This window comes from Microcebus murinus, chromosome 1 (genome assembly GCF_040939455.1).
Source record: "Microcebus murinus isolate Inina chromosome 1, M.murinus_Inina_mat1.0, whole genome shotgun sequence".
Classification (NCBI taxonomy): Eukaryota; Metazoa; Chordata; class Mammalia; order Primates; family Cheirogaleidae; genus Microcebus; species Microcebus murinus.
The window spans coordinates 11,923,565-11,944,039 of record NC_134104.1 but is presented as its reverse complement, the minus strand read 5'-3'; the positions used below and the strand labels follow the sequence as shown (position 1 = coordinate 11,944,039).

The window sequence follows — 20,475 nt, the reverse complement described above, 5'->3', positions numbered from 1 at the left end:
GCAGCTGACTGGCTGGTTCTTTGGGGCTTAGATAAAAGGTGAGAGGCGCACACAATTGGGGCAGGGGGCTCTTTTGGTTTTCATTCATTGTCCCTGAGAACATGAACCAGGTTACAAGTTCAGAGCCGATAGCACTCAATTTCTGCCCTCGGATATTGAATCTAAGTCAGTGAGTAGTTTGCTAGTTGCTTAATAGCACTGAGAATTGCCTAAATCAGTCAAGGGCACTCGTTGTGAAAGTTGGGCTTTCATTTTGATGTTGGTAACTTTTCCAGTATTTAAGGCAAAAAGCGATTGTCCTCTGTCGCCCTAGTGGGCATCTTCTCTTTCGAGAGGCATGGGGCGTCTGTGTCCTGCGTAGCTGTCTGTCCTTATGCAGGGGGCATTCGGGAGCCCGCCTCCCAGCTCTGTTTGCTTTGGAGTTTTATCAAGAAGGGGCAGGATGGGAGGCTCTGTTTGTATGCTGAAGATGTCAGGCACACCCCCTGACCTTTCTTCCAGCGAAACGGCTCTGATAAGTGGGCAAGCCTTGAGCCTGGAGACCCACAGACACACTTGATGATTCATTGTTCATACAGAAATCACTTGGGCAATCTCCTCCGCGGGTTCCGCACCCGGCCCTGGAGGCGAGCCCTCTGGCCCGGACACTGGCTTCCCGGTGCTGCAGACATGGCCAACGGGACCAACGCCTCCGCCCCGTACTACAGCTATGAATACTACCTGGACTACCTGGACCTCATTCCTGTGGACGAGAAGAAGCTGAAAGCCCACAAACGTAAGTCTGAACTAGGGAAGCCGGGCAGGCAGGGGGTTGGCCCAAATGACTGGGCACTTCTGGCCTTTTCTGTATTCACTTAACTCTGGTAAATGTCACAGGTAAGCAACAATACGTGGCCAGGGCACACGTAGACATAAATGGCCTGGCGGCAAAACTGTGTCTGTCGTCTTCTGTACCAACTTTGGAATCACCCTGCTAAGAAACTAAGACCCTTTGGAAGCAGAATTTTTTTTTTTTTTTTTTTTTTTGAGACAGAGTGTCACTCTGTCGCCCAGGCTAGAGTGCAGTGGCCTCATCACAGCTCACCATAACCTCAAACTCCTGGGCTCAAGCAATACTCCTGCCTCAGCCTCCCAAGTCACTGGGACTACAGGTGCATGCCACCACGCTCAGTTAATTTTTCTATTTTTAGTAGAGACAGATCTTGCTCTTGTTCAGGCTGGCAGAATATTTCTTTTAAGATAGATTTCTTTCTTTCTTTCTTTCTTTTTTTTTTTTGAGACCAGGTCTTGCTCTGTCGCTAGATTTCTTCTTGATAAAGTTTAATTTGTTTGGGGCTCCAGCAAGCCGAGTGAGATTTGTAGATTTTGCCTTTTCCATTGTTTGTGTTTAGGTTTAGGAGAGTTATTCTCTCCACCCCTAAGATGTAGGACTTGAGAATTTCTATTAAAATGCCATTAAATGTTTAATCTTCATGGTTTCTGCAAGGACAAACCAGCATGAGTTAGAGTCGGCATCCTTTCACTCATCTGCCCTCCTGTTCCTTATCTCTTGGGTAATGTGGCCCTTTGTGGACAATCTTCTCTGATCAGTCCAACTACTAGGCAAAGATAACAAGTGAGCTACAGAAATGAGCATGAAAAACAAAGCAAAAACAAAAGCCTGGAATATTGGATCTTAGCACTAGAAACCTGTCCATTGGCTATGGCTTAAGAAGTCTTGGGCTCCTTGGGTCTTTCACTTACTCTTGTGTCTATTTCACCCCTATTGTGTCTATCAAAGGAATGAGGTGCCTTTTCTATGGAAGACAGAGAGTCATTTACACACCCATTCAAAACTGAATGTGACTAATAAAGTGAGGGAAAGCCCAAGTGGAACTCTTGGGGACAGCCATCTAGACTATCTCGTTAGGTAGCGTTCTTGTTTCCAGTTTCATTTACAACTTCCAGATGTCCAGTGCAGTACCCGTCCACATCTGCTGAGGACTGACCATGTCCCCAGCGCTGTGCTAAAGCTTCTGGGGGGATGGCAGGCTTGGTGTGTGTTTTCCAATGCAAGGTAGATAATCTCGAAATCGAAATGCAGATTTTTACACGCGCTGTACAACTCACAAGAAGCAAGACCCATAAGAAGAAAGAGGCAGAACAGAGATAAAAGCTCACTCTTACATACTGCCAAAAGTTTAGAACTTCAGGATGCATATTGATCTGAACAAAACAAATGTAGGCTTCAGAAAAGTTTTCTTTTTTTCAATGAACACAAATTAGATAAAATTCTGGGTCAGCTTCAGTCACTCCCATCTTTTTGGGAGCCAGACACCCTGCTGGGTCACCATGTGGGCTCTGAAGCTTTGGGGAGGTGGTGTCAGTTTACCATTTTAGTATTCACTATCTCAGCCTTCTCCCTCTTAACCCATAAACAACTTCCATTTCTGGGAAAAGAGGTTAGTGTTCTCTAAGTTACATGTGAGCTTTGAAAAAGTGTTCTCTCTTGCACACATGAACTAGAGTTGGAAGTTTACAGCCTGCTGATCATAGAAATGAGGCAAAATAAGCAAGTCCCCCCCTAAGCTCCCAAATCTGACAAAGATCACCTCAGTGAGGAAGATGTAGCCAGGGAAGGGCCAGTCGCTGGGTCCCCAGACACCCTAAATATTGGGGGCTTGACACCTATAAAGACCAGTTGCTGGGACCGCCCCCCACAAAGATTAAACAGCTATTGGTATTTTTATAGAAGTTTTTCGAGTTATACATCTTAGAGGACAGACATCATAACTTCCTTCGAATTCTGCATATAGACAATGGAAAATGTGAAATCTATAATTTGAAGAACGTCACCCAGGTTATTGGAAACCCAAGGAAATTAAATTCTATCAAGAAATCAATCGTGGCCGGGTGCGGTGGCTCACGCCTGTAATCCTAGCACTCTGGGAGGCCAAGGCGGGTGGATCGCTAAAGGTCAGGAGTTTGAAACCAGCCTGAGCAAGAGCGAGACCCTGTCTCTACTAAAAATAGAAAGAAATTAATTGGCCAACTAAAAATATATAGAAAAAAATTAGCCAGACATGGTAGTACATTCCTGTAGTCCCAGCTACTTGGGAGGCTGAGGCAGTAGGATCACTTGAACCCAGGAGTTTGAGCTAGGTTGATGCCACGGCACTTTAGCCTGGGCAACAGAGTGAGACTCTGACTCAAAAAAAAAAAAAAAAAATCAATCTTCAAAAAATATTTTGTTTCAAAGGTGTCTTAGTTTCTGAGGAGGTTAATTCCAAGTTTATTATAGAAGATAACTGATACCATTTTACCCACTAAGCCCGTGAATGTCAGGGGTCTTTGACACACACACAGAGATGCTCCTTCAGGCCTCTTTTATTCCTGTTTGTATCATAGGTATCCCAGTCTTTATGCCTTATGTGAATTTAATTTCTATTTTCTTTAAAAGAGAAGTTTGGGGCCAGACAAAATCCTCCACTCCACAAGAATATTTAAACCCCAAATAGGTGGTTTGCGAGTTTTTTCTGGGGGACAGGCCAGGATGCAGGGGCTGTGAGAGGCTGGGCACAGGGACTCCTGAGCCAGCCCTCTGGATTCATGTCTTAGCTCTGCCACTTACTGGCTGTGTGACCCTGGTCAGATGTGTCAATAAAGCTAGCCAGCAGGAGGAGAGAATTAGAACCCACCTCTCCATGGGAGAAGTGTTAAAAATGGGAAGCAGTCTTCAGTGCATCATCAACAGGGAACATATGGCAGATGGTACTATGTGGTTTACCGCAAAATAATAAAACCAGAGCAGGGGGAGCTGGGGCATCCTTGAACAGGGCAGCAGGTGAAGCCCACCCAAGGCGACCTGGGAGGAGGTGAGCCGTGGAGCCGTGAGGACATCTCAGAAAGGAGCCTTCCACGCAGGGACAGCTGGGCAAGGGTTCTGAGGCAGCCGAGTACCTGGGGTTTTCAAGGAACAAGAAAGTGACCGTTATCCCATATTTTTGGAAACTACCCTGGAAATATTTTTTTTTCTTAAAATGGAAACCACTTTATTTCGTAATATGATACAACCCATAATTCAACAAGAAAAAGAACAGTAGGAATATGGGCAAAGGATATAAAAAAAGAGTAACAGAAGAGGGTATTCAAATGGCCCATGCATATGAGAAATGATCGGCTTCACAAGTGGTCGAGGAAATGCATTGGGGAAGCGCAATGAGGTGCCCCATCACAACCGCTGGATTAGCAGGAATTAAAAGATTGATATTCGAAGTGTTGGGGCAGGAAGTATAGAAATTAGAATTGGCATACGGTGCTGATGGGATGAAAATTGAGTCTAGCATTTCAGAGAGCCACTTGGCAAGGACTGGAAAAGTTGAAGATTCCCACGGGACACACAATTCAGCATTCCCCGTTGTAGGCCTGCTGCAATGCTAGAACCCGTGGAGTCCACTGTTTGTGGAGCCAGAAGCTGAAAATGAGCTGATAGTCACCAACAGGAGATGGGATAAACAGTGGTTGTGTTCCTACAACCACTAACACACAGCAGTTACAGTGCGTGAACCAGATCTACACGTGTCGATATGAATTAATCACTAAAATGTGATCAAGGAAAAAAGCAAGAGGCAAAATGATACATCCAATAGAATTAAATGATATGAATCATTAATAATCATATCATTTGTAACTACATCGACTTAAATTATAAATGAATGTATTATAATTAATTGTATACTTTGCATAATTTTTTAACATACACATAATTGCATAATTTATGAGCATAAACATCCACATGTTATGTTGTTAATGCGGCCACACATGCACGGCAGAGCACCACTGTGCACATCAGTTCCAAGGCCGTGGTTTCCCCTGGAGGGGGCCCAATAGGATAGACGAGGTTCCAACTGTATCTGGAATATTTTCATTCTGTTCTCGTAAAAAAAGAATCTGGATCAAATATGGCAATGCGTGTGATGGTTTTTAGAAATATATATTTTAAAGGTGAAAATGCTCTTAGTGAAAGGTTTAGATAGTAAATTAATTACTTCACCCCACCACTCAGGAAAAAAGTCAATATTAACACATCTCAGTGCCCAGCCAGCTAGAGTTTTCCTGTGTCCGTACACTCGTGTACACAGAGACACACACGTGTGTGTGCATGTGGACATACATGCAAACGCACGCAGCCACACCCCCACACAGATGGACTCCTACTCTACACGCTGTTTCCAATAACCTTCTGCCCCCCGATCCTGAGGGGAAACTGAGAACTTCCTTGGGCCGTCCCTGTCTTCCCTGGGCCTGTCTGGGACTGGGGCCCAGTGGGTGGGCGGGGGCCACCCTCCCCAGTGGAGGGCCGAGCTCAGCAGGAAAGGACAAGGACCCTGAGTCTGTAGAAAGTTGTGTTGTTGTCAGCTGGTATCAATATAAGGGTGGTTTGATGGAATTTTAGACATTTGATTTAGTTCATTTTGACAAGAATCCTCTTTTTTAAAAAAAATTTATTTTGTTTTTTTGGTTTTTTTTGAGACGGGGGTCTCACTCTTGCTCAGGCTGGTCTCGAACTCCTGGCCTCAAGCAATCCTCCTGCCTTGGCCTCCCAGAGTGCTAAGATTATAGACATGAGCCAGAATGAAATATTCTTATTCTTCTTTTTTAAATCAACTTCCCTACACTCTGAGAAGAAAGAAATATATTTGAAAAAATAAATAAATGTTTACAGGCAGCCACTTCTACCCATGTCACCTTGAGGCTGACAGGCTCCTGGCATCAAAACAAACACTCGCAGCACGGTGATGGGAACCAAACAAACTGGTCACCAGCCGAAGACTATTGTAGGTGGCAGAGGGGACATGGGAGCCCGCTGAGTCCCAGGAACAGTAGCCACGGCAGAATGTCCGGGGACCTGGTCACAAGGGCGCTGAGCGTGGGCGTAGCTGAACTGGCAGAGGGACCCAGCATGTCCATGCGTCAGAGCACTGTCATGACCCCCACATCTCCCATGCTCAGTCTGGGGGGAGGGACACCTCCGCCCCCAGCCTCTTGCGTCTTCCACTGGCTTCCTCCTCTGCGTCCAACGCACACATGCTGCACATCCCACCGCCCCGCTGGACCATCAGCCACTGGCTCTTCCACCTCCGGACGCCACGCTTCCTGAGCGAGTGGCCACCAGCTCCTCTGCTTCCTCCTTCTCTGGGTCCCTGCAACTAGGCTCTGCGCCCACCTCCTGCAACACCCCTTCAGAAACCCCCAACCTGCCTCCCTCACGTCCTTCCTCCCCCGGCCTCTGGGAGTCTCTGTCTTCCATCTCAGTCTCTATTTTTTTTTTTGAGACAGTGTCTCACTTTGTTGCCCAGGCTAGAGTGAGTGCCGTGGCATCAGCCTAGCTCACAGCAACCTCAAACTCCTGGGCTCAAGCGATTCTGCTGCTTCAGCCTCCCAAGTAGCTGGGACTACAGGCATGCGCCACCATGCCCGGCTAATATTTTTTTCTCTATATATTATTTGGCCAATTAATTTCTTTCTATTCATAGTAGAGACGGGGTCTCGCTCTTGCTCAGGCTGGTTTCGAACTCTTGACCTCAAGCAATCCGCCCGCCTCGGCCTCCCAGAGTGCTAGGATTACAGGCGAGAGCCACCGCGCCCGGCCTCATCTCAGTCTCTGTCTTCTCTCCCTCGCTGCATTCTCCTTGGGGCGACTGTCTGGCCTAAATGTTTGTGTTCCCCCAAAATTCATGTGTGAACCCCAAACCCGCCAGAGTGATGGTGTCAGGAGAAGGGACCCTTGGGAGGGCTCTGCCCTCGTGAATGGGGTCAGTGGCCTCATAGGGGGCTGGGGAGACCAGGGTTCTCCCCTCTGCCCTGCGAGGACACAGCAGAAACACCCTCTATGGAAGCAGGCCCTCGCCAGACGCCAGCCTGCCGTCCTTAATCTTGGACTTCCCAGTCTCTAGAACTGTGGGGAATAAATTGCTGTTGTGTATAAGCCACCCAGTGTATGCTATTTTGTTACAGCAGCCCGAATGGACTAAGACGACAGACCCACCTTCTAAGTTTTCCCAGGACAGTTCCAGTGATAGCATGGAAAGTTCTACATCCTGGGAAAGGCCAATGCATCAGGATGGTCACCCTAATTCTCCTCTTCCTCAAGTCCCACAAACATAGGAACAGAGCTGCCACTAACTCGTATCGTAAAGAAAATTCGAAAAAAGCCTCTTCCTCTGGGCACACAGCTAGTCACAGCCCGTTCGGCTGGGCTTTCTTGAGCAGTGCACAACCTGTGCGACTCTTCACAGTGTCACTGTGCAGGAGGGACTCCAGGCTCAGCCTCGTGCCCTGTCCTTACTCTCTGTTCCTGCTGTACCCAATAAGCCTGAGTCCCCCTATTCCTTCATGTGGGCCGTCTGAAATTGGTCCTGTGAATTTAGTTCTCCATTCTTCCCAGTGAGACTCACTTCCTCACCATGCCAGAGACACATGCTGCTTTTGCTTACCTTCTTGCCTTTGCTTGTGTTTAACTCAACAGTCAAAATTGTGTGACTGTCCGTTATGGGCTAGACATTGCACTGGGAGCTCGAGGCACAAAAGCAAAAGGACTAAATCCGTGCCCTTGACTTTTGTTCAAGAACTATTTTGTTACGATTATTATCCATTGTATGGTGACGAATTGCCAAGTGGATTACAGACATCGTGACATTCCTCCACCAAATGCTTCACTAGGAAACTATTAACAAAGAACGTGAAATCGGTACACCTAAAACATCCCAATCATTGTTTCTTAGTAGCGTTTAGTCCTCAGTCTATATTCAACTTTCCCCAGCACGTGCCTACGAGCTGCTTTGTCCGACCCACGTCGATGTACTGCATCTGGTTGTGATGTCCCTTAAGACTTTTTGTTCTAGAAAAGCCCTTTCTGCAGAGGACACTTGATAGGGAGATCAGACAGGCTGCTCTGTATTTATCTGCCTTTGTCCAGCCAAGTGGGAGACAGAGGTCATTAATAAGCTATTGTTCGATTGATGGTGTTATGCCGGAGGTTTGCAAATGGTTCTAGCCGAGCACAGGACACCCTTAGGGAGAAGTTAAGAGGTCTGGGGACAGATGGGTCCCAGGGGGTGCAGGAGGCTTCCCAGGAAAGATACAGTGAAGCAAAACAGTCAAAGGGAATTTGCCTGATAGACAAAGGGCCCACGTTGGTAGAGAACAGTTCAATTCCCTACATAGAGGAGCTGCCTTTTGAAGGATGAAGAGGAGGGCGTTTTCAGGAAGAGTGACAGAGTTATAGCTACAGGCCACAGATTCTCGCAGGCCAGCCTCAGAGGACTTCCTGCAAGCTGTGGGGAGTCAGGTAACACTGTGAGCAGAGACGAGACAAGGGCCAGTTTGCTTGTTAAAATCATCCCTCCAGTTTAAGGGATATTTGAGGGTGTAAGGGACACCTGGCCAGGACTAGCTGTGAGCTGCTGGGGCTAGACGTGTAAAGTTGGGAAGATTCCTGCCCTTAAGAGCTGGCAGTCTGGCAGGCAGAGGCCAACAGAATAAGTGAGTAAGCTATGGTGTCCTAGAAACAGAAGCATGCAGGGGTACCGGGCCCAGAGAAGCCAAGTGGCTTGCTGAAGGGGGCCCAGCTTGATGTTCACAGAACTGGGGTTCCGATGCCTCCAGGACTCTTCCCAGGACGCTTGTAGTGATCACTGGGCAGATTCTTACCAGGACATAGGATCCAGGGAATGGAACCTGGACCCTGCTACTGAATCCTGCCTGGCACATAATACACCTTCGCTGAATGGATGAGTAGGGAAACCAACATGAAACAGGCAGCTTTTGCACACGTTATTAGCTTGCACGATGAATGTCTGTGTCAGCTATCCATTTATTGCCCCTCAGCTCTGAATGCACCCTTCAAAATACGCTGAGATAAACGATGGGGTTGTTTTCAGTGCTTCTCCTTTAAAGCGAGCAGACAGGGCTCTGAAGAGGCATCAGAGGAGGGTCAGGGTGGGGTGGGGGTGGCAGTGCAGGTGCGAGGACATCTGATGGCACCAGCCCCAGTCACTGGCCAGAGAGTGGCCCCTCTGACATCTTGCAACCTCAGTGGGCCAATAACCTCTGTGCAGCCTGCACACAACCACCTGTGGCTGGGGACACACACTGTGTCCTGGCTGCACCCCCACACCTGCTCCCCACCAGCGCTCTGGAAGGTTGGTTATTTATTTATTTTTTTAGGCTAGTCAATAGAAGGTTGTTTATCGTTGGTCCATCAGCTTCAGATCAGCCCAGGCCCTGGCTAAACCAGCCACCACCTCTGCTATCTGGTGGGCGAACTACACCTTCTCCAAAGAGGTCTGAACCCCATCCAAGATCATCTTTCCTTGATTTTAAGGGCCAAAATTCATATGTGGAAGTTCTCACTCCCAGGCCCTCAGAACGTCTCATTATGTGTGTGTGTTTTGTACTCCCTTCTCATTGGCCTAACGATGTTTTCCTGTCATTAAATATTCTTCAACAAACTTTATAAATAACTGCATGATGTTCTAGAAATTTATGGCTTTGAACATATAGAATGTTTCCTGGATTTTGCTATTATAAACAATGGCCTTGGGGAGAGCAAAACTTCTTCCACCACTGTGTGTCAAATGAATATCTCCTGTGTACTTTTGTTCTCAGCATTTGAATTCAAATAAGTCTACTAAAAAAATTCTAAAAAATACAGAAACAGGCTAGGCATGGCAGTTCATGCCTGTAGTTCCAGCACTTTGGGAGGCTGAGGCCAGATGATCACTTGAGGTCAGGAATTCGAGATCAGCCTGTGAAGACCCCATCTCCACAAAAAAATTTTTTAAAAAATTAGTCAGACATGGTGGCACACGACTTTGGTCTCAAATCCTTGGGAGGCTGAGGCAGGAAGATCACTTGAGTTCAAGAGTTGGAGGCTGCAGTGAGCTATGATCATGCCACTGCACTCTAACCTGGGCAACAGAGCGAGATCCTGTCTCTAAAAAATGTTTTAAAAAATGCAGGCCGGGCTCGGTGGCTCACACCTATAATCCTAGCACTCTGGGAGGCCAAGGTGGGCCGATTGTTTGAGCTCAGGAGTTGGAGACCAGCCTGAGCAAGAGTGAGATCCCATCTCTACCAAAAATAGAAAAAATTAGCCAGGTATGGTGGTACATGCCTGTAGTTCCTGCTATTCAGGAGGCTGAGACAGAAGGATTGCTTGAGCCCTGGAGTTTGAGGTTGCTGTGAGCTAGGCTGACACCATGGCACCCTAGCCAGGGCAACAGAGTGAGACTCTATCTCTAAATAAATAAATAAATAAATAAGCAGAAACCATTATTCACACTGTGCATGAGACCCTCTCTCTAAAAGATTTTTTAAAGAATGCAAAAACAGAAGCTATCATTCACACTGTGAATGATAGACATCACTATCACTATGTCACTTTTGCTTTCTGTAATAATCAGCTAAAGGCAGTGTCAGGTGGTCTCAGGGATGCTCTGTAATATGCCTTTAGAGGCAGGGTCAGGCCAGCATGAGTTTAGGTGAGGGTGGACAGCCACCACGCTGCAAAGAGCGGGTCACCTTTGCTGGCTTCCTTGCTGATGAATCTTTCACCTGGGTCCCCTTGTTGGTCAAACAAACTGGAAAACATCACACTCCAGTTCTGGAAACCTCTGTAGCAGTGCATGTCAAAGACAGGAGAGGCTGGGAGTGGCTCTGAGAGCCCAGGGGCGCTTCAAGGTGGGCATAAAGAGGCAAAGCTTTGGCTCAGAGGTTCTGGGTAGAAGGTCCCCTGGGGTCGCAGGCTGAGATGTGGCAGGCCAGGCTGGGTTTGAGAAGAGTCAGAATTAAAAGAAAAATACTCAGGGATCCTATTTTAACTTAACAAGCAGGATGGGTGTTAAGATTTTTGTGTTCATATCCATATGCTGGAATATATTCCACCATGGTTGGGCAGATATTTGGAAACATCTAGGGATTTATGCTTTTTTTTTTCAATGCCGAGTTGAAGGCTGTGGGCTGCCCTTTCCCAGGGAAAGTGCCTGTAACAAAACCTGGTGTGATTTTGTTACAGGTATGTTTTGCAAGGAAGTGAAAATCACTGCACCCTTGTGATTTTTGGAGGTAGCTTCTGACTGTTTCAATGAAAAGTTAAGAATTTCCCCAACACTGTCGACAAGGTGAAAAATGCACATCTGTTTTCTGAGGCTCTGCCTGAATGGACTGTATGTTTGATTTTTCTATCTGTGCCCTTTTCAGAGGCTGAGTTTAGATGAAAACCAATCCCATACTCTAATCTTATAATAGCAATACAGATTATTCTAACAGGATGAGTCTCTAGGCACTGCCAATCCCACATTCTAATCTTATAGCAGCAATACAGATTATTCTAATAGGATGAGTCTCCAGGGACTGGCTTAATGTTCACTCGCAGAGAAGCAGCAAGATGGACTGATTCCCCTTGAGTAATGCCTGGCTTTAATGCTCTATTATTTACCTTTTGGGTCAATATATCTCCTTCCCTTTAATTAGGGGGTAGAAAGAATTTGTCATAGTTCATAGTGACTTCCACTGATTCGCTGCCTCTGGCAGCTTCAATAATAAGACAGTCTGTTCATCTGCTTCTCCGAGAGCTGCGAGCAGAACAAAAACACCACTAACCAATCTCTTCTCAACACAGTATAGAGAATTCAAGGTACAGATTGAACAAAGGACCTGCATGCAACTTTTTTCTCTCATTCAGAGCAATCGATTTCAGGCTACAACTTTAACTGTGACTTCAAACTCTTCAGCAAATGGTCAGCATCATGGGCATAACGTTAATTAGTGAAAGTGATTTTTATTATTATTATTATTATTATTTTTTGAAACAGAGTCTCACTCTGTTGCCCGGGCTAGAGTGCTGTGGCATCAGCCTAGCTCACAGCAACCTCAAACTCCTGGGCTCAAGCAATCCTCCTGCCTCAGCCTCCCGAGTAGCTGGAACTACAGGCATTCGCCACCGTGCCCGGCTAATTATTTTTATATGTATATTTAGTTGCTCAGCTAATTTCTTTCTATTTTTTTAGTAGAGATGGTGGGCTCACTCTTGCTCAGGCTGGTCTCGAAGTGCTGAGCTCAAACAATACACCCGCCTCAGCCTCCCAGAGTGTTAGGATTACAGTTGTGAGCCACCATGCCAGGCCTAAAAGTGATTTTTAAACAACATCCCAGAATGTTTACCTCTGAATACATTTCCAGCAAACTACCCCAGGGAGGTACTATGCTTGATAGATTCTGTTATTGCTCAAAAACTTTTTGGAATTGACTTTTGATGGTCACAGCACATTCTATGAAACATACATAGTAATAAATTATGTCTATATTTTGAGGATGGATTTTCTTTCTGAAAATAGTTAAGATTCACCCAGAAACAAGTCAGGTGAATGAACTGGGTGATTAAGCTGATTGATACCATCTGGGTATCAAAAATGAAATATAATCTCATAAAATAGCAAAATTGTGGGGGTGGGGGGAAGGAGAGAGAGAGATTGATTTACAAACTAGTCCTTGAAGGTAATTCCAAAAGAGGAGTTCTATAAATGTTTGATCAATATAAGTATTTTAGTAAAAATGATATGACTCCATCGTAGAGAAAGGATGATTCTTTTGAAGGTCAGCCTTCATCTGGATTTTTAAGTTCTGGTATGTTCATGGAGAAAGTTAAGTTTCTTTACTGACATGGTAAGAAAATTGATTACAACTAACAGAGTACCCAATGAAACAGAAGCTGGTTTCTCTGTTATGTAAAAGTCTGCAGAAGTGGGGTGTTGAGTCGAATCCACAAAATCCTTAGGGTCCAGCTTCCTGCTAGCTCATTGCTCTGCCATCCCTAGGATGTGTCCCTCATCTTCATGTTGCAAGCCATGCTCTGGCCATCATCACATCCACATTCAGGCAGCAAAATGGAGTATGGGAGTTAGAAAAGACAAACTGTACTGAAGTTTAGCCACCCTTTGACGGTTCCACTCACATCTCATTGGCCAGAAATCATCACATGGTTCTAGCTGAAAAGCAGCCTGGGAAATGTAGTCTTAATCCCAGGCAGCCATGTGCCCAGCTAAAAGCAAGGGTTCTACTACCAGGGAGGCACGCAAGAGCAGACATTAGGATTGACAACTAGCAATCTATGCCACAGCTACCTTTACTTACAGCTTACATTTTAGTGAGCTTGAAAGACAAAGTGATATCATAACTTGCCACAAAACGCTCTTAAACAGAAATAATTGTATTTCTAGTTAAAATCATTTCATGGCCATTGAACAAGAAACTGTTTGTATGTGCATTATATATACATATTGTTTTATTTAATTATCCTAATACCCCATATAATGGCTACTGGCATCCCCATTTTATAAACAAACAGATTTCAAGATGTAAAAATCCCAGATTGAGCAAGATGACATACATAGCTAGGAAATGGCTGAGGTAGAACTTGAACTCAAAACTATCCATCTCCAGAGCCTGGGCTCTTAACCACATTGTTATTCCCCCAAAAGGGAAAGATCTTGAAAAAGCTGATTGTTTGCTAGGACTCTGGGACTCACATGTTGGTAGTGTTTGGAAGAATGCCAAAACTAAGATTTAGCAGTTTTCACTCAACAAAACTGAAGTGCCTTCTATGAGCCCTTTGATGGGATGAATTTGTTAACTCTAAGTATGAAGCCCTTCAAACTGTCCAGAAGTGTTTTCTCTGCTTTTTCATTTTTTTATTTTTTGAGACAAGGGGGCCAATTTTTCTATTTTTTTGTAGAGATGGGTGTCTCACCATGTTGCTGAGGCTGGTCTCAAACTCCTAACCTCAAGCGATCCTACCACCTCAGCCTCCCAAAGTGTAAGGATTTACAGGCTTGGGCCACCGCACCTGGTGCCCAGAATCATTTCTTGCCACTCCACTGATGATATCTAATTCCCTTCATCCCACCAGTGTGGATGGGAAAGGAAGGAAAGAGAGGAGGGAGGGAGGAGAGGAGCAAGGGAAGGAGAAGGGGGAAGGGAAGGAAAGGAGGAAAGAATGGGAGGACAGGGAAGTTTCTAGGGCTAGCCCAGTTTCATTGTCAACTCAGCCTGGGTCTCCTTGTTGTGAAAAGATGGGGATGTTTAAACATTTCCATGGCTGGGGAATAGCAGTTCTTGCCCTTGGAACAAAATGTTCTCTCCAAGCACTTGGGTGAACCTTCAGTAGGAAGAGGAAAAAGAACCGTATTTTCTTGGCTGCCTTTTTCAACAGAGCATGATGAAAGCAATTTTATTATAGTACCGAAAATGGCTAGTGGCTGCCGATCGCCTTTTTGGTCTGACAAAATTTAAATTCTACTCGCCTGAAGACACTGTGTTCCATGAACAGTGTGGTCTCATTTTGTGCTCAGTGTCTGGGAGTAGTGACAAGGGCTAAAGCAGACAAGCCTGAGCCCGGGAGAAGGGGTGCTCTCAGCTGCTACATTTTTGAAGCTGTTTTCTTAGAGTCCCTGGCTGAACGTATGTAGGTATGAAAGACCTCAAATCCAGCATTATTTTTGTGAAGGAAAAAGAGCATTAGTGTCTGCAGGAATCTAAAACATCCTTACAGAATAAAATCCCAAACCAAATTTTCTGCAGGCACATGTACTCTTATACTTTAAGGGTTATGAAATAAATTGTGACTCTTGGGGAGTTAGAATAATGACCAGTGGGCGGGCAGGAAGTGCCAGGAGAATTGGAGGCTTCTTTAACAGTCCTTCAGCTTAGGACAGACAGTCCACTCTCATTTCCCATCCTCCAGGAGCCCAGAGGTCCCCCTAATCAGTTTACTGCTGTAGGGTGCCACTGTCAGTTTCTCAGCTCAGGACAGGAAAAAGAAGCCCTGAGAGCCAGCCTGGCAGGGGTGGAGGGTGTCTTTGCTGAGCTTGTCCCTCTAGAGCAAGGGTCCTCAAAGTTTTTAAACAGGGGGCCAGTTCACTGTCCCTCAGACCGTTCGAGAGTGTGCACCGTGGGCCCGGGACGAGTTGGCTGCAAAGCAGGAGAGGCAGCACACGGCAAAAACACACGGAGGGCCGGATAAATGTGCTAGGTGGCCCGCATGTGGCCCGCGGGCTGTAGTTTGAGGACGCCTGCTCTAGAGTGTAAAGACCAAGTTGCTGATGCATTACAAGGCAATGGACACTCACGATTCACAGTTTTATTATACTCTGTTTTCAACGTCAACCGTTAGGTTCAAGATCAACTCACAAGTCCTCAGTTTCTCCTTCCATCCACCCAGGCTCATGGAGAGCAGAGATGACACCCTTTACTCAAATACTTCACCCTCAAGCTTCTACCCCCACCTCTGTGTAGAGGTGTCACATCTCTAACAGCCCATCCATTCCTTCGGTGGTTTGTCCACGCCCTCATTCATTTGTTCACTCATCAGCATCTTTTCGTTTGAACACAGCGCAAGGCTGTGCAGGGCTAGTACCGGAAGTGCAGCAGGAGTTCAGAGGAAGTGAGGGGTGAAGGGCATCAGCAATTTCTCATGTGCTGGTTTGGTCCCTCGCAGAGCCTGGCTCACAATAAACACTTGTTGAATCACCATCCTTTGGTTGCCTCTTTTAGACATGCAGGTGGGTGTCTAGAATATCCCAGCTTGGGGCATCTTGTTCTGGCGGTCATCCAGTTGGTCTGGACAAGAGGCTTGCAGACACCAATGACGCACCTGTGCCCGTAGCCATGGGCAGCCACCACGAAAAACTGCCCCACTGCAGCTGTTCCCTGGCAACTTGCCAAATGTCCCCAAACTAGAGGCCCCAAACTTGCCAAATGTCCCCAAACTAGAGGAGAAAGTCCCCTCCTGACCTGCCAGATGCTACCCAGGGCCCCAAAGAGGCTAAGTACGTTCCCTGATTTTTCCTGGCCCCTCTAGCCTCAGGCCACAAGCACAGTCATAATACCGGCTGCAAAAGTGCTTTTTCTTTCCTGCCACTGCCCCCGAGATGAGAAAGGGACTTGGTCTTTCTTCCTCACCCATCCCCGGCCTGAGCAGGTCTTGGCTAACTCCCCTTAGCAGTAAGGGCCCCGGGCCGCACTGTCCTCCTTCCAAGTCTCGAACCCTTGGGGTCTCTGAAGCTGCTCCACCGAAGGCCCCTGGTAGGTGCTGCATCACTCCCAGGGACAGGAGCTCCATCCTGTCACACGGAGCTGCCCATACATAGCCCTTTCTTCTCCCTCCCGGGAGAGAAGGGGAAAGAGGCCCACCTCACCCTTCAGGTCGTTCCTCTGAGTGGAGCCATACAATTTTATTCACTGTTTTTTCCCTGAGAAAAAGCCACTTCCTTGCTTCCTTCTTCTTTTTATGGTTAATGGAAAGACTTCCCAACAAAGCAGACACCTACACTCAGGGCCCTAATCAAGCTGCATCTCTTCCTCCTGCAGATTCTGTTGTCATTGCCTTCTGGGTGAGCCTGGCTGCCTTCGTGGTGCTCCTCTTCCTCATCTTGCTCTACATGTCCTGGTCAGGCTCCCCACAGATGAGGTAAGAAGGGGCGTGGGTATGTGGGTAACTCAGATGCAAGAATGGTGAGCATCGGTACAGGCTGAGAAGCCCTCATCCACAATCCTCAGGACCAGAAGTGCTTCCGATTTCAGACCTTGGAATGCTGGCATTATCCTTGCCGAAAGAACATCCCAAATCCAAAATCTGAACTCTGACATGCCCCAGTGAGCATTTCCCTTGAGCGTCATGTCAGTCCTCGAAAAGTTCTGGATTTTGGAGCATTTCAGATGTTTGGATTTGGGATGCTCAGCCTGGACACCCATGCAATGGAGCAGCACCCAGCAATAAAAAGGCATGAAGCACTGATTCATGCCAACAGCACGGATGGATCTCGAAGGCATCGTGCTAAGTGAAAGGAGCCAGACACAAAGGCCACATGTACCATCCCATTCACATGAAATGTCCAGAATGGGCAAATCCAGACAGACAGAAAGCTGGGGGGAGGCCAGTTGCAGGTGGGGTGATTGCTATGGATTTCTTGTGGGGATGACAAAATTGTTAGATTTATGGTGGTGGTTGCGCAACTGTGAATGAACTAAATAGTATCCTTTAAGTGAGTGGGCCTTATGGCATGTAAAATACATCTCAGTAAAGCTGCTACAGAAAATAAAGCCAAATAACCCCTCTTTCAGGTAAGTCTTGCCAGCCACCAGGAAAATGGGGCCCTAACTCAGGCACCTACAATCACCATCTCTCACTGAGTACCTGCTGTGCACTGCAGTGGTTAAATGGAGCAGAAATCCAGGAGCTCCAAGTAGTACTTAGAACCTGGCCGGTTATGTTAATTCCCCTGCACTGAACAATTAGCTGCGGTGACATCCCATTTTCCCTTCTAGGTCAATCAGCCCCCACAGCTGCTGCTGACCTACTGACCGTTCTTACAAGGGACCCTACATCCTGTCATAGCTGACCAGACCAATGGTGGGCAACTGACCCAGAGAGGGTCCATCCCCTAGACACTGGCCAATGCCCTGTGTCCTGGCAGAAGAGCTGGGCCCAGGTTCCTGTCTTTGGAATTTGCATTCAGGAACCTGAGAGATGGACCACGCAGTTATGGGGGTCTGTGCTGAGTGGTCCAGGAGCAGGACGAGGGTTGGTACCAGTATGGACCTTCATGTCCCTGTGGACATAAGTCTTTGGCAGAGGAAACCATGAGTAACGTAGGAAGCTCGTCAGAGAGAGATGAGCAGAGCTGTTCTAGAGAGGAAGAGGTGAGGGGCCTTGGAGCCCCTGAGAGAACCAGAGGGCAGGCTCTATACCTGATGGGGTCCTACCCACCCCAGTTCCTGTGAGGAACCTGGGAATTCATGCAATTTCAGGATGATTTAGTCCATTTAGTGTTGCTGTGACAGAAATCCTGAGACTGGGTAATTCACAAAGAAGAGGTTTATGTGGGTCACGGTTCTAGAGGCCGGGAAGTCCAAGAGGCATGGCGCTGGCCTCTGCTCGGCTCCTGGTTAGGGCCTCGTGCTACCGACACCACTACACTGGGGACTAAGCCTGCACATGGGTTTTGGTGGGGACAAACCATGTCAAGCCATAGCACAGAGCTCCCTCGGAGGGGCCTCTGACTCTTCCCCTCCTGGTGCTCACCCTCCCCTGGGAGTCTCGCCCACCGGGTCTGCACACACCAGGTCGTTTCTGCTCACCTTTGGCCAGGCATGGGAGGCAGAATTGGAACAATGAAGAAAATCCATTCTGTTTGTTTTTAGAACTCACACTGAATTTAAGCAGGTTTTAAGCCCCCTCTCCCCAGATACCTGAGGGATAAACGAATGAAGTCATCTTTCTTTGCCACTTTTCTGAGGTGAAGTCCTGTGTCAGGGGCAGTTTGCAAGGGTGGTCAGTAATCCTCCCGGCAGAAAGTTCCTCTGTCTGGTGGGCACATGGGGGCCGCCTCTGCCAAGTGCCACTTCAGCAGTTGGCACAGGCCTCCTGGGCTTCAATTTCAAAGGGTCAAATTGATGACGCTGTTCGTCCTGACCGGCCGCAGGGCTCAGTAAAGGAAATGCTCTCGAGGAACTTGGCAACAGACGTGGAATGCTTCTGGCAGCAAAGCTGATCCTTAGCGAGGTTTAGGAAAGAGAGTCCCTCCCTGAGGAGTTGATCTCTTGGGAAGGCAGGCACAGCGGGGTGGCAGGAGGGAAGGTGGGCATGTCCTAGGCTAGCGCCATGTGGCAGGAGGCCTCTGCCCCAGCAGGTCCCTCCTGGTGCTCTTCGTTCACACGAGCACCGTAACCACGTGCAAGCTTGTTTTATAGCTTGGGCAGCCATCAGTACATCACCTCATTTCATCCTGATGACAGCTACTAGGAGATTACTGTCCCATTTTATGGATGACACCAAAAGCAGGCGGGAAGTGGTGGCGGGGGCTCACACCAGGCAGCCATGTCCCCTGCCCCAGCACCTCCCAGGGGCAAGAACCATCCAGTAGGGATGCATTTCTAGTCAAGATACAAGCTGGCTTGGGGGCCGGATAGGAAAAGAGCTATGCTCAGATACGTGGCTGGAGGGAGGTCAAACCTGTCCCACTTGTAAATGAATGTAAGAGGAAGTGACCCCGAGGAAAAGACTTGAGGCCTCGGTCCAGACAAAATATGTCCTCTCTCTTGAGCTCTCTCTACGATGGCCACCTCTGTGAGGCCCTCCTGAGGGGTGGCTCCTGTGACCTTCCCTACAGGCTCTGGGCAGGTAGGAAGGTGTGGCAGCAAAGCGCCCGGGACGGACCCTCCTCCAGCCAGCTCCTCTGACGCCTGCCTCATTCTGCTCTGTCCGCAGGAACAGCACCCAGCACCACCACACCTGCCCCTGGAGTCACCGCCTCAACCTGCCCCTCTGCATCCAGCGGCACCTGCAACGCCACAAGGCCCCCCCAGGGGACCTTACAGGCTCCACCAAGCTCGGTGGAGGACCCAGGGAGCAGAGCTGGCCCTGACCAGTGGCCGCAGCAGGACAGCCCCTCAGCCTCGCTCCCCCAAGCCAGGAGCTGGCCCTTGATGGGGGGCCCCAAGGCATCAGCTGACGTCAAGGACAAGCCCAGGGAGCCTGTCCCGGTGACAAAACCTGTCAATTGCTGAACTGACACCAGTAGATCATGGCCATAGCTAAGCGAACAGTGCATCAAACCAACCTGGACACACACTGTCTTTCTAGAGGCCTTCTGCACATAGCAGAAAGTGCGACTACAGGAGGTACACCACGTGCCTCTGACAAAGGCGTGCACATGGTCCTTCGAGCACAGAAGAGTTGTCCCAGGTACTGATTTTATTTGGCACACTTAAGCTGCTTCCTTATGGCTTACGTTCACTTTGGGAAGGACGGGAAAATAAATATATATAAAGTAAGAGAAAAAGATACTCACTTACTAAGCTTTAGGATGCTACTTACCTGTTCCTTCTGTAACATTTCCTCAGCCCCAAGTTCACCTGGTCCATCTGTAGCTTGGTTGGGGCACTGGGGAAGCCACAAGGGCCCCATCCATCTTCCACTGATGCTCCTGCTCGCCCAGACATGGTGGTGTCTGCCCTGCCAGGTCAGGGGACCTGAGTCACACCCCTAACTCCCTGCAGACTTTCAAAGACAGAGGCCACGAGGCATCTCTCCTGCAGGGAGGGCAGCCAGGGCCCACAACCAAATGCTATCACAGAACGTGAGGAGCTCTTGAAGCCGCAGGAAGGGTCCCATTCCGGATGTGACTCTATGTGACCACAGATCTGAGATGCTCAAAGGATCTGGTGCTCCAGTCCCCGCAGCCCTGTCCCAGGGGAGGGAGACAACATCACACTACAAAGCCCTGAAAACCCACAGCTTTCAGGCAGGGAGGGGGCTGGTGGATTTTTAAAATAACTGCACCACCCATTTTGTACCAGAGCATTTAAAATATAATGCAGTGGGGACAGGCCCGGCCTCCCCACCCTCCAGGGAAGGCGGGAAAACAAGCTCCAGAG

The 20,475-nt window shown here is 47.9% G+C and overlaps 1 protein-coding gene across 1 annotated transcript; it reads left to right on the top strand.

Moving 5' to 3' along the window:
• The first annotated feature begins 559 nt into the window (after positions 1–559).
• MRAP (melanocortin 2 receptor accessory protein) lies at positions 560–19,873 on the top strand. The gene is given in 4 exon segments (XM_012780916.2): positions 560–775; positions 16,408–16,507; positions 19,307–19,391; positions 19,393–19,873. Coding segments are annotated over 4 exon segments (504 nt in total). The 5' UTR covers positions 560–669; the 3' UTR covers positions 19,606–19,873.
• Positions 19,874–20,475: the final 602 nt, after the last annotated feature.